This window comes from Clytia hemisphaerica, unplaced genomic scaffold (genome assembly GCF_902728285.1).
Source record: "Clytia hemisphaerica strain Z4C2 unplaced genomic scaffold, Clytia hemisphaerica genome assembly, whole genome shotgun sequence".
NCBI lineage: Eukaryota > Metazoa > Cnidaria > Hydrozoa > Leptothecata > Clytiidae > Clytia > Clytia hemisphaerica.
In genome coordinates, this window is record NW_027104441.1 from 1368127 (window position 1) to 1381228 (window position 13102).

The window sequence follows — 13102 nt, forward strand, 5'->3', positions numbered from 1 at the left end:
ATTCGATTGCATATACTTTTTGATTGATTCGATTAATGTTCGATCAATTCGATTTATGTTTGATTGGCATTCGATTGATTCCATTTATGTTCGATTGGCATTCAATCAAATTTTGTTCCGGTTTTTTTGTAATTTCGATTTTTGTGGTTCCGTATTTCCTCTATACTGCCGGCCCTGTTTTAAGCGTCTCCCTTAATATAAGAGCTGCACTGTAATCTCAAGTTTCGAAATAAGCGCCTCCCCCAATAAGCCCCGCCATCCAATAACCGCCGGATTGATCGAGTGCGGCTCGCGTATTACATGGGAACCAACCCCACAGAACTATCTCAGTAGTAATAATCAGTGCAGCTGGAACCTTGATATTCCAGGATTAGAAAAAGCTATACCTGTTATCTTTTTTCTTTAAAGAATCAACAAGCCATCAACATCAATAAGTTACACACATTTCCTCAGAAAATTTTAAAATTATCTGCCATAATGACTTTCTTGAAGCCGTTCCGAAATTAACCAATCGGGTTGGTATCGGAATTCCTATGGGAGTTCTTTTCCGAGATTTGTAAAATAGCTAAGTCGGCAAAAAAACTTTTCCTGGGGGTTCGATGAATGAACAGAACTGTTATCATTTGTTTTTTATTTAACCATATATTTAATTTTGTGCTCAAAAATACTTAAATAAATAAGTTGATAATATTCAATATACTATTTGTATCTCTCAGAAAATAAACACTTTTACAGAACAACATAGTTTATCATTTGAAATACCCCCGTGTTTGGACCATTCTATCGTGGGCGCAAAATGGGGTGGAAACTTAGTAGCACCCTCAGTGCAAGATTGCTGCCTCATCTTTATTTACCCGTGCGAAAACGCCAGCTCAAGGGGAAAAGGAAAGTGATCGATATTTTTTGAAGGAAAAACGTCAGAAACAAACCCAAAGACCAAAAGATGTATTTTGTTGTTGAGAGTCGATCCTGTGAAGATGAAAAAACTTCTGCTATGAATTTTTTTCGGAACGATGAAAAACTCTAATTTTGATCTTCCTTAAGGTAAAGAGGTTGCGAGATTAGGGGTAGCGAGGCAAAAATCGCTGAAAAACTGGAAAATTGTAATCTTCAAAAATCGAAGTTCCAGCCTCACTAAGACACTCCAGAAATATAAATAAAATCTTAAGTTCGAAATTAGCGCTGAAATAGGATACAAACGGTATTTCGGAATTGCCATAATCGACCTTGTTTTCTTCGGAATTTCGGAAATCGGGCAAAATTTTTATGGTATTTCAGAATTCTGATATTTTTTCCGTATCGGAAATCCATGTATTTGGACCATCTCAAGTCAAAACCCCCAAAAATCGCCTAACTTTTTCAAAAGAACCTTTTTGACTTTAACAAAGGATAAATAAATGAGGTTAACTTATTTTTATTTGCTACTTTACATGCTAACTCAAAATTTATTCAGGTTCACAATGATATATACGTTATAGAGGTTAAGTGTTGAATTTAAAGAGATATTCTTGGTCAAAGTAGGGTTAAGAATACGAGGTTAACTTGCACTGAGGTTAGCCTAATGGTCCTTAAAGATAGACCAAAATTGGTATGAAATGTGAGGGTAAAGTAAAAATAAATGATTGGGTTTTACTATTTAATGATTGGGCAACAAGGTAGGCTAGAAAAAATGAGGTTAACATTTCAGGTAGGGTGTAAAATTTGAGGTTATTTCACAAAAACACCCTAATTGTGAGGTTAACAATGATATTTCAGTCTAATTTTGGATATCAGACAAACAGTAGCCTATTATCAAAAACAACAAAACATGAAAAATTATATTTTGATATAAAAAGTGAGGTTAACTCGTATATTAACTTGAGAGACACAAGTACCTGAGAAAGGGGTTGATTTTAAGCTTTCAGATAACCTCATAAAAAGGGAAAATTGTGTGATGAAAATAGTGGGATCCATTATTCAATGGTTGAGTTGAGGACAAGGTAAAGTAGAAAAAATGAGGTTAATATCTTAGTTTGGGTACCAAAAGTGAGGTTATTTGTGAATTGGGCTTATAGGGTTTTTTAATTCTTTGTTGTATACTTTAATGACTTATAAATCTGTTTTTGATATCAATACTGAGCTTAAAAAAGTAAAGCTTAAGTCTTAATTAAGTCTGAATTAAAAATCTTTGAGGTTAACTTTTTATCGTAGTATACCTTAAACGTTTTTCGTTCAGTTGTTTAAGTTTGAAGGTATAAGCTTCTAAAACATCCTACTTTTTCAGGTTGTTTAACCTCATTTTAAGAACCTTTTTGGTCTATTTCATATTTTTTTAGCTTAGTTACTTTATGAAAACTTTTAAAAAGTAATTTTGTTCCTGTAGCTGTAATAGAATAGAACTATTTAGGTCAATTAGAGAAGCAAATTTCTCACATTCCTTAACATAGAGTTCTAATTTTAACCTCAATACACCGTTTAGGAGTCTCGCTATCTTCACGGTACTCCATTGCAGAGGCTGGTAAAAATGGTAGGTAAAAATGCGCACTTTAGTACTGTGAAAGGTTAGAGGAATGTAAACATAAAGAGAATGATTTAGATATTTGAACATGATATCAATGATAATTTTATAAGTCTCTCCTGAAAATTTCACAAAAATTCATCAAGAGGAAAGAAAGTTATGATTAAAAGGAGTTCTTTACCTACCGTTTTTCTGCTATGTTTCCTTATGAGAACCAGATGTTTACCTACAGTTTTTTTACGGAGGAGAGTGAATTTTCCGTGGTCGCTAAAATCAAAACAATGGAAAATTGGATTGACGCGTGCGCAGTCGACACTCCTAAACGGTGTATTTTTAACACTACGTTAGAGCAAAGATTGTCAATTTCATAAAAACCCTATTGATCTTAAGCTTCTAGTATCATTTTACTTTTGTCCCATAACTTAATACACATGCTAGCAGAAGATATGGTTAAGAATGTGAGGTTACTTGTTACCATTTTTTTAACCTCATGAATTGCACCTTCCTTGTGGGAAATCTCTAACCTTTTTTAAACAAGCTTCATATTTGAAGCCTTTTTAATGATTCCCTAATAATTTTTTCCCCAATAATTCAATAAGCGTCTCTATATTTTGAGGTTAACAAAAGTCAATAAATTGTCATATTAACCTCAAATAACAAACCTTTTTCAAGTTTTTTTTTTCATTTTTGGGTATAAGCCATCAATTATGACCAACCCTCAAAATTTCAACCTTTTTAGATAAAAAATGAAGATTATATGGCCAATTATGTAAATTTTCCACTTTTTCCTCAAAAAAATTAACTTTTTCTTAGGCGACATTGATTTGAGATTGTCCATTTTTGCTTCCTAATATTGGTATCATAAATTTTTTATCCCCCTTTTTCGGAATTCATTAGATTGCATACATGAAAAATCAAAAATGAAACATTAGTTGAAACGAGGAGACTTTGAAAGGTGAAAAAACCGACCCTTACCGTAAGTTAGTCTAATGTTGACATCCGTCTTCTAATTTCGACATCCTTCTTTATGATAGATAGGAATAATAAGAAGGTCGAAATCACTGATAGACTAAAGATTTTTCCTCTAATCGCGCTAATCAAAGTCAATCAGCGATTCCGACCTTCCCCAGTTTCTATTGTTCCTATCTCTAAAGAAGAAGGGTGTCGAAATTAGAAGACGGATGTTGACATTAGATCAACTAACGGTACCGTCCGCACATACCCATTCGATCAATTCGGCTAATCGAAAATCAATCATTCGATTGGAATCGAGTAAATTCGACTGGTTCGATTGGCAATTGAACCTTCAATTGACATCACCTGGTCTACGCGGATATCGAAGCAGTAACCTGCCTCAAAAATTCAGGTCAAATCAAAGTGTCTGCTAGGATACCTAAATCTCCAAATTAGGATACAACTGTCCTAGTTAGGAGAGATTGCCGACAGGTATCCTAATTTGCACTTGTTCTTGACTGTCAGTGCAAAAGAGAAATTGTATATTTGTTATAATATACGCAGCAGCCAGGCCGCGCACTCATTTATATAACTCAAATCAAATGACTTTGGTTTGGAGGTTCGATGAAATGGTGACGAATTGCCGTCCCATGTTTTGTCAGATAGTCCCAAAAGTTAGAGCAGTTGACGGTACAATACCTATGGTATTAAAAGGTCTGTTGTAAAAGACAAATCAATTAGATAAAACTTACTCACAGCGCCCGCCATCTTTTATTTTTTCGAATAATCTAACTCCTGACTCTTTTTCAGCCAGTTCAACGACAACTATGAGACCGCTATTGAGACTGTTTTCCTTGTATAATGTATCGATAACGGTGAATTTATTGCGAAGCGAATATACATGAGCGAAGCAGTTTTGCTATAGTGTGTGCGTACCTTTAAACTCTATATACCAGGGAAGCGCAGAAGGAAAATTAAGATTTAGTTCCCATCTGTTAAATGTAGATAAGTATTTCGTTCAAGGTTGTGTATCTTGTCCAAATATAGGTATCAATCTCGGTTTGGTAGATAGTTTCGTTAATAAAAAATTTATCTTCACGGCACCGAAAATGTCCGAGTTAGGGTTTTTTTCCAAAAGAGACATTTCGTCGTTTCCGTATATCTTGTATCTCTTCCTTCACCTATGAGACAGCTGATTGGTTGATACTTTCGTACTATCAGACAACTGATTGGTTGATATTTTCTTTGTTATGGTTTCGATCTTTTTATTTTTATTTATCGAAACCATTTTGTGAATTTTTTATTCTAAGAATATTTCCTGGAAGAATTTTCTCGACCTGGAAGCTTTTGGAAAACTCTACCAACTAGCTACCAGTTTAGTGAATTTGTTGCTCTGCTGTGGCGATTATCATTTGGAAAAATCATATAATTAGTTTCATCCACCATAACATTTTGGATTCAACAAAACACAACACATAACTTTGTGCACCAACAGGGAAGTATATATTTGTTGACTTTTCCTCACTTTTAGCAGTGGGAAGGAAATTGCACTCCACCTTTTACAGTCATAGTTTTCTTTTCACTTGAGAGAGACTTTTCTTGACACAATAGTTAAATTTCCCAGCATCCTGTCTGTCTGTCTGTAACTATCTGATCTGATTAAGAAATATCAACACACACTTTTTTTAAATAAAAAATTTGATGTCCGACTAAAACAGAACAATCCTAAATATCCACTATTTCTATATTTCTCTCATCGTGTTCGTCAAAATGTCAGGACAATCAAGACTTTTTCCACTAGGGGCTAAAAAATTTGGGCCAAAATGTCTGCTTTTTTAATTCTGTTACTCAAGCATTATATATTCTGTCGAAAGTTTTGTGACTTTGTTTATAATTTTGACATTAACTGTGTTAACTCAGGAAAGTTAATGATTAGGGAATTGTTTATCGCTATGTCAAATGCACCGATTGAAACATACCATTTGATTCCTTCTTTTTGTCGTGGGCCGGATTATGATCACAGTCACTTACAACAGTTTGATGCTCAAAAATGTCTAATATAAACCGCGAAATTAAGCTCCCGCGAAATTTTCTGAAATCGCCAATCCTCGAAATTAAATTACCGCAAAATTTTTCAAAAAAGGCGAACCGCAAAATTTTTCATAATTTTTAATAACATTTCTTTGAAATACGTGTATAGTTTGTGAGTTTTCATAAGATTCACTGTCAAATGTCAGCCTCAGGTTCCTTATAAAGGTGTTTCTTATAAAAAACAACGTGTAGTCAAATAAAAAAAATCAAATATTTCAGTGATCCGCGAAATTTAATTCCCGCAAAATTTTTTAATACCGATGAACCGCGAAATTTAATTCCCGCGAATTTTTTAGAAATCGATGAACCGCAAAATTAAATTCCCGCGAAAAAAAACAATTTGACCAACCGCGAAATTAAGTTCCCGCGAAAATTTCTTCCCTGACCAACGATGTAAAAACAATAGATAACCAAACTACCTCTAGAAGGCAATGATTTAACTTTGTGTTAAAGTGTGCCAGGTCATTTATTTGAGGGCTATGCATGTTAGCCTCCAGTGATGCAAGTTACCCCATCTCACGGTATATAATTGTGCTTTAAATGTGGAAAGCTGTCAATTTGGAAATTTTCTTCCACGTTTGTCTAATACTCTCGGTTAGTAGGGGGGCTTGGAATAAGCAGGGTGCAGGGGGTTGGAAGAAATCTCAAAATTTAATATGCGAGGGGGGAGGGGTTGGAAAATTTTGGAAAAATTAATTAGCAGCCCCACCCCCCGGCTACCGTAACTTGGTCTAATGTCAACACCCCTCCTCTAATTCCGACACCCTTTTTATGGCCTGTCGATATTAGACCAACTTGCGGTATTAGGTACCCGACAGTATGGGAAACTTTTGTTGTCGACTTGAAGTTTTCTTCCACATACGTTTTTTTCCCTTTGCACATTCTTTCAGATTACAAAAATGTTTCCCATAAGATTTTTTTCCCTTCTTGCAATCTGTTGGAAATTATGATCATATGAAATTACTTTGTCCTGTTTTGAAAGTTTTTTCCTTTTTTTAACATTATTAGTAATTATGATAATGCAAAATGACTTTTTTTTATTATGAAATTATTTGTGAAGGTGAAGCGTGACGCTACAGATCAAATCTGTGTTTTGACTGGACTCACCAACCTTTATGATTATAAGGGTACAGTTTGTTTTTTATTTTTTTAAATTCAAAATGCCCTGAATGTGTTACTGTTGTGTTTTCATCTTACTTTTCTTATTTTGTTGCTTCTTTAAACTTTTTGCTATTTATTCTAGAAAATGAAAAATAGAACGGTTGAAGCTTCATTTTTCATCAATGAGAGAATCTACAGATGTCATTTTTATAGAGAGGGACTATAAAATTTTTGCGAATGATAGGATATTCGGAAAAGTAAGTAAAACTTCACAAATGCCATTGAATATACAGTGTTTGTATGTCTTAAATTTTTTGCTTGCAACTTGCGAATCGAGGAGGCTCTGGATCGCTTCGCAACTTTTATATATATACGGCTTATTTTGACTGAAAGTTTCAGTTGAACGCAAAACGGATGGTCTGTAGTAAAAAGTTCAAAAATTGGCACAAGCAAGAATTCCGCAAGAAGGTAGGTGATAACTACTATCCGTATATCTAACACTCCTTCTACTCCTTTTCCTTTCCTATCTTTCTTCTGTATCTTTGCTTCTACTGACTGTTTGAGACTTAGTTTCTCATTTCTGACTAAGTTTTGATACCTGTCAATCATTTTTCGACCAATCAAATCATCGCACCGGGTCGGATTCGAACCACCACCAAAGAAAGACCTTCGGATTCGGAAGCCAACACGCTATCCGTTGAGCCACACTCGTACAGCAGAATTCAAAATTTGGAAATACTTATAGAATGACAAAAAAGACGGGGGTAATGTTATTATAATATGGGTAAAAGTACCCCTTTTTTAACCTGACTGAAATTCGAGCCGTTACTAGCAACCCTGCGGGGCCCAAGGCGCCGAGTATGCACCCGGCACAGTGACAAGCCGTTACTAGCAACCCTGACCCTACCTAACTGTTAATGACCCAATACCCCCTGAAAACGGAATTACGGATAGGAAAAAAAATCGTGTTAGATCTACGGATAGTATATATCACTTTCCAAGCAAGAAGGCGAGAGAAGCGTGCAAGAGAATTTTTAAAGACTCATTGTTATCATTGTTATAATATATATTTCTTTTAATGTTTTAAGCAATTTCCTGTCACATTGATTATGAATCCTCTCACGTAAGTCGATATTGTATTTAGACAAAAGATTTAATGTTATTAAGCGATTCTGACACAATACTTTTTTCCAAACAAACATTGGAAATACCGTGTTTTTTGTTTTTTGCTCTTAGGCTCTCACATTCTTTTGATATCCCCTGATATCTAACAATGAGGCTAGGCTAGACTTGCCTCTTTTCTCTTTCCTGAACCAGTCGAACCAAATCGAACGCAATCGACCGATTTAAATTCGATTGTCGAACGCAGTCTTTTTTCTAAGATTTCAAAACTGTTGAAACAAAGGTTTTAGTTAGAAAAATGTAGGTGTATGTAGGTGAAGTTGTCTGACCACGTTTGGTTTGGGAACGCGAAACACGAACGCGAACTACCCATGTCTAAACTTTTCAATATATCTCCAGAACTAACAGATTTTTTGAAATTCTGTAAAGAGGTCTAAGTTCATGAATAGTTTTACTATGTTCTGTGAAAAAATCATAACCATCAGTCAAATAGTCGTTCGTCTATTTAAGATTGAAGACAAAAATTTGCGAAGAAAAATAAACCTTGAGCACAAAAAATGCTTTTTTAAACACTTTTTTCCACCAAAAAACAGTTAACTTTTATAGACTTACCTTCCCCAAACATTGAAGAAGCCTCTACTAATTAAAGTAAATGAGATAAGATAAGATAAAACCTTAAAATCAACGAGAATTTACAACCTTTTGTCCAAAGCAAAAGACGTGCTTTTCTCGCCGCCATCTTGTTTTCAAATGAGAATTCTAGAGAATTCCATTCGTTTCCAGCTCCCGCGGTCTTTTTTCATCCAATCAGATCGCGTAATTTCACTTTCGCTTTCTCTAGACCAATAAGACTGCGGGATTTGAGTCATGTGACATCTCTATTAAAAAACCCGCGCGAAATACAGGGGCCACAAATAGAAATACAGGGGGTCACACTACTGGCTACAGGAACTGAAAGCAAGCAATTAAGGCCAATATTTTTGGTTTTTCTGAAGGACAAAAGGTATAGGAAGCTTTACTGAAAGAGGGATAAGGCTGGGCCAATCTATTTAAAAGACGTAAAAAAGGCACTTTTTTGGGTGATAATTAAGATTTTACTCAGAAACTTTAATTCTCTTACCCCCGTCTCGGGCCCCCCTGATATGAGCAAGGGAACCATGCTGGCCACCCCTACTGAAAATTTCAGATCAAAACAAACAAGGAATTAATTCCTGTAACTCGAAGAAAATTGGAAAAAGCTGGTTTTTGACTGTTTCTGATCCTAAAGTGCTATTTTTTGGTAAAAACTATGCAATTTATGTTTGGATTTCTAGATAGCTTACCCATTCATTGTTAATACATTTTTTATTTGAAAGTAATCTCTTCATGGAATATAAAGATATAGTCAAATCTTGTAGGGTCATTTTTCAAATTTTTTTTGCCAAATTCAATTTTCGCATTTCGCCATTTTACCCTACGCAAACGCACGTGTGACGTACCTGGAAAATCAGTTAGGGCAGACGTTCGGTTCAGATCTTTTTTTGGGGCAATGGGTTTTTATAAATTTTCCTTTTTATACACCCCCTTCTTACAGACCTGACAGGATTTTTTCAGCCAGTAGGGGGTAAAAATAATGGATTGAAACTCAATGGGGATTATTATAACCATAATTTTTATGAGTGGGGATTTAAAATCTATTGTTTTCAAGTCAGAAAATTCAGTGGGGATGGGAAAAATAAAATAATATTTTGCATTGACTGAGGATTGGTTTATTCAATTATTTTTAGTGGGGATAAAATTTGGAGTAAAATTTTCCACTGGGGACGATATTTGGGCCAATTTTTCCAGTGGGAAGGGGTCCCAGTGGGTCTGTGAGAAGGGGGTATTTTTATTATGAAAGTTAAAACATTCGGTGTCTTTTTTTCTTTCAGTCAAAACGTTTGATAACTACAATATTTTAAGATTTGATTGGTTAAAAAAGTCAATTAATTATTTTTTCTTCAGCCATCCATGTAAAGCTTTTTCTTTGTTTGTATCAGGGAAATTACAAAAACCAGGGTTATGACTTCTCTATGATAAATGTAACTGTAATCAGCCCATGATTAAGACAGTAAGATTTTTCATTATTTAGCATTTTTAAGTATTTAGAACTGAACCCAGTTTATTTTGTTTACTTAAAAGTCTGAGAATTTGAATCAAAATCTTCAGTTTTCTCTGTTTTAAGTGTATAGTGAAGCAATTTACAGGGCTTTTATGGCATTTAAATTTATATTTTATTACAAAGTGGGCCAGCTTTTGGTATTAAAAAGTGTAGTATTGCTACTGTGGCGTTTATTACAAAGTGTGTTAGAATAGGGGCCAAAAAATTATGAAACTTGTAAACTTAATTTTGAGTTTCGTAAATCCCCAATCATTTTTTACGACTTTTCTCTTTGATGTTTTATTATTCCTTGCATATTGATAACTTGAAATGGAAACACACGGTATTTCCCAAGCCGACAAAAGGGTTTAAACACACCAGCATTTTCAAAGGAAGTATCAAAAGTGCCAAGTATTTTTCAAAATTTCGAAAATTGAGTTTTTTGTTATTTTGAAATTTGAAGGTATGAAATTGGAAAATGTCCAGACCTTGGTATCAAAAGTGCCAACTCAATTATTTGTTTTTAATCCAAGTCTATAAAGCATGTAGTTTACAAATGTTGTGTCGTTTGTATTTTGTAGCCTTCCGTGGAATTAACACACATTTGGAAGTTCTGCCCTACCCTAAAATGCCAGGACAATAAAACTCTTGACCACACCATAAAGGGGTAACATTTAAAGGCTCTGCTTTTGACTAAAACATTATCTGTTAAACCATTTTAAGCAAATTGTGATAAGGATGCGACTTTCATAGGATAGTTTAGTTGAGGATGATTTTGATCCCATCAATCATACCGTTAAACTCTCCCTAACATCCGGATACTTTAACTAAATTCATACATTTGATTTTCAAATTTCGATACAAGCATAAAGACTAAAGTTTGAAATCATCAATAATTGCTTTGCCACTTTTGATACAAGGACCTTGTCATCAAATTTGACAGAATTGCAAATTTAGGTGATCTTTCAATTTTCAAGTTTTGAAATTCATGAAATTTCTCATTTTTTTAATTTTCAAAATTTAGAAAAATACTTGGCACTTTCAATACTTCCATTGACTTGTCGTCAATTTTGACAAAATTGCAAATTTAGGTGATCTTTCAATTTTCAAAATTTAGAAAAATACTTGGTGCTTTCAATCCATTTAATGAATATGACATCTGTTTACATTCTTGTTATTTAGAAATGTACGAAACGTGAAGAAATTGAATGAGCAAGATTTGAAAAATGGGATTTTTGACCACACCAAAACCTGGCACTCTCAATACAAAGATAGTGCCTACATTTTTATAGGTATATCCCTCTCAGTAGCATCCAGAAAAACCAACTCTTACTAATGCTCTAAAATCTTTAGGTATGGTTATTACCCAGAATGCATCATTCAATGCGATGGACTAATGAACTAAAAATGTGTTGTGATATTACTTGCTTGAACTAGACATATTTTGGATATGGAATCTTTTCTCGAAAATGTTTTATTTACAATTTTAGGGGGCCTGCCATATGACTTGACGGAAGGTGACGTTTTGTGCGTGTTTTCTCAGTAAGTTTCATTCCCTCAAATAAAATGTGTATAATGAGTATAAGTAGCAATTCGAAAGAGTTATGTATGTTGATGCTTTTTTAGTATTCCTGAAAATCGTTTTTCGTCATTCTTCTCAGATATTGATAATATTTTTGCATAGTGATAATAAATTTATGTCAATTTTCTGCGGCATTCTTAGAAATCCAGTGATTGGAATGCTTCACCTCACGGATGAGTCAAGCCAAGGAATGGTTCATCATCTGATATCATTGAATAGAAACCTCAATCTGGTATTGACTTTATTTTGCAAAACCTCTTTGTTTTAGGTATGGGGAAATTGTTAACATTAATATGGTGAGGGATAAAAAGACTGGCAAAATCAAAGGATATGGTTTTATTTGTTATGAAGATCAAAGAAGCACGATATTGGCCGTTGATAATTTAAATGGCATAAAGGTTGCTTTTGGTTTGTTCATAAGTCTATGGTTTGTTTATCTGTACCAAAATGAGTGAATTTAACTTATCCAAGTTTAAAAAGAAAAATGATGAAAATTGCTTTAGAGTTGTTTATCTGTTACAATGTTTGTCTTCCATTTTTATCCCAATTGACACAACTTTTACATAAAATTAATCTGCAACAGAAAAATACTTATCTTTATTTAATTTTTCTTTGAAATTCCAATAGCTTGGTGGGAGAACCATTCGAGTAGATCACGTTTCAGAATATCGCATCCCAAAGAGTGACGAGAAGGGTGAAGATGGAAAATATAAAGACAAAATAGAAACAGGGTGTGCACCCAAGACGCCTTCACCGGCCCCGTCAAGTGACGAAGGGTTATCGGACTATAAACTTGAGAAAAAGAAAAAGAAGAAAGAGAAGAAAAAGAATAAGAAACTGAAGAAAGGAGCTGACAGAGACGATGAGCAGAGATATAATGACAAATCAAATGGTGAAAAGAAACGAGATGATCTAAGCTCACCTTATAAGAAATACCATAAAGACAGATTAAGGGATGATTCTTTAGATAAAGAAAGGTCCAAGAGGGATAAATCTCGGTCTGTTTCGCCTGAAAGACAACATAGAGAGGGACATCATAAGGATGCACGCAAAAACGAATCAAGTTCCTCATACAAGAAATATCATAGAGATAGATCACGTGATGATTCCCCACCTATCTCACAAAAGAAAAGACACGCTTCACCATCACCCTCGGGGAAGAAAAGACACGATTTCCGCTCACCATCCCCTGTACGAAAAGGAAGACACGATTCACGATCACTTTCACCAAGTGATAGGAGAATGAGAGATAGAAATAGTAAAAGATCACCATCGCCTGATAAACGGAGAAGGAGTCGATCACCTGTAGGTCGAGATCGAGGTAGAAGGTGATTTAAAATCTTCGTTTTGGAGGAAATAACTGGAAATAACGTTTGATCGTCAGACTAAATCCTATCTGGCAAGATTTTGTATGTTATACATAGAAAGATTATGTGTATTATATTTAAATTTTTAAAATCAAAAAGGCTGTGGTTTTGACTTTGATTCCAACAGAAATTCTTCCATATCTTAAGGGATTTAACTGTTTCTTGACTGACTGAGAATGATAAAAAAAACTAACGTGTAAATGTATATCTTTTTTTTGGAATGATTTATTTTTATTCTGAAAAATCGGTTTAGTTTATGGTCCAGTGTG

At 34.4% G+C, this 13102-nt stretch overlaps 1 protein-coding gene across 1 annotated transcript; it reads left to right on the forward strand.

Annotated features, from left to right (window-relative positions):
* The first annotated feature begins 7638 nt into the window (after nucleotides 1-7638).
* Nucleotides 7639-13038, forward strand: LOC136820854 (RNA-binding motif protein, X-linked 2-like). The gene is made up of 5 exons (XM_067077092.1): nucleotides 7639-7766; nucleotides 11067-11176; nucleotides 11375-11426; nucleotides 11735-11864; nucleotides 12094-13038. Exons 1-5 carry the CDS (start codon nucleotides 7753-7755, stop codon nucleotides 12796-12798), a joined length of 1011 nt encoding a protein of 336 aa, XP_066933193.1. The 5' UTR covers nucleotides 7639-7752; the 3' UTR covers nucleotides 12799-13038.
* Nucleotides 13039-13102: the final 64 nt, after the last annotated feature.

What these genes read in the sequence shown, in the direction of transcription:
- LOC136820854 (XM_067077092.1), top strand. An exon ending in TAGTGCCTACATTTTTATAG is followed by an intron (nt 11,177 to 11,374) that starts GTATATCCCTCT and finishes TTACAATTTTAG; the next exon opens with GGGGCCTGCCATATGACTTG. An exon ending in GTTTTGTGCGTGTTTTCTCA is followed by an intron (nt 11,427 to 11,734) that starts GTAAGTTTCATT and finishes TCTTTGTTTTAG; the next exon opens with GTATGGGGAAATTGTTAACA.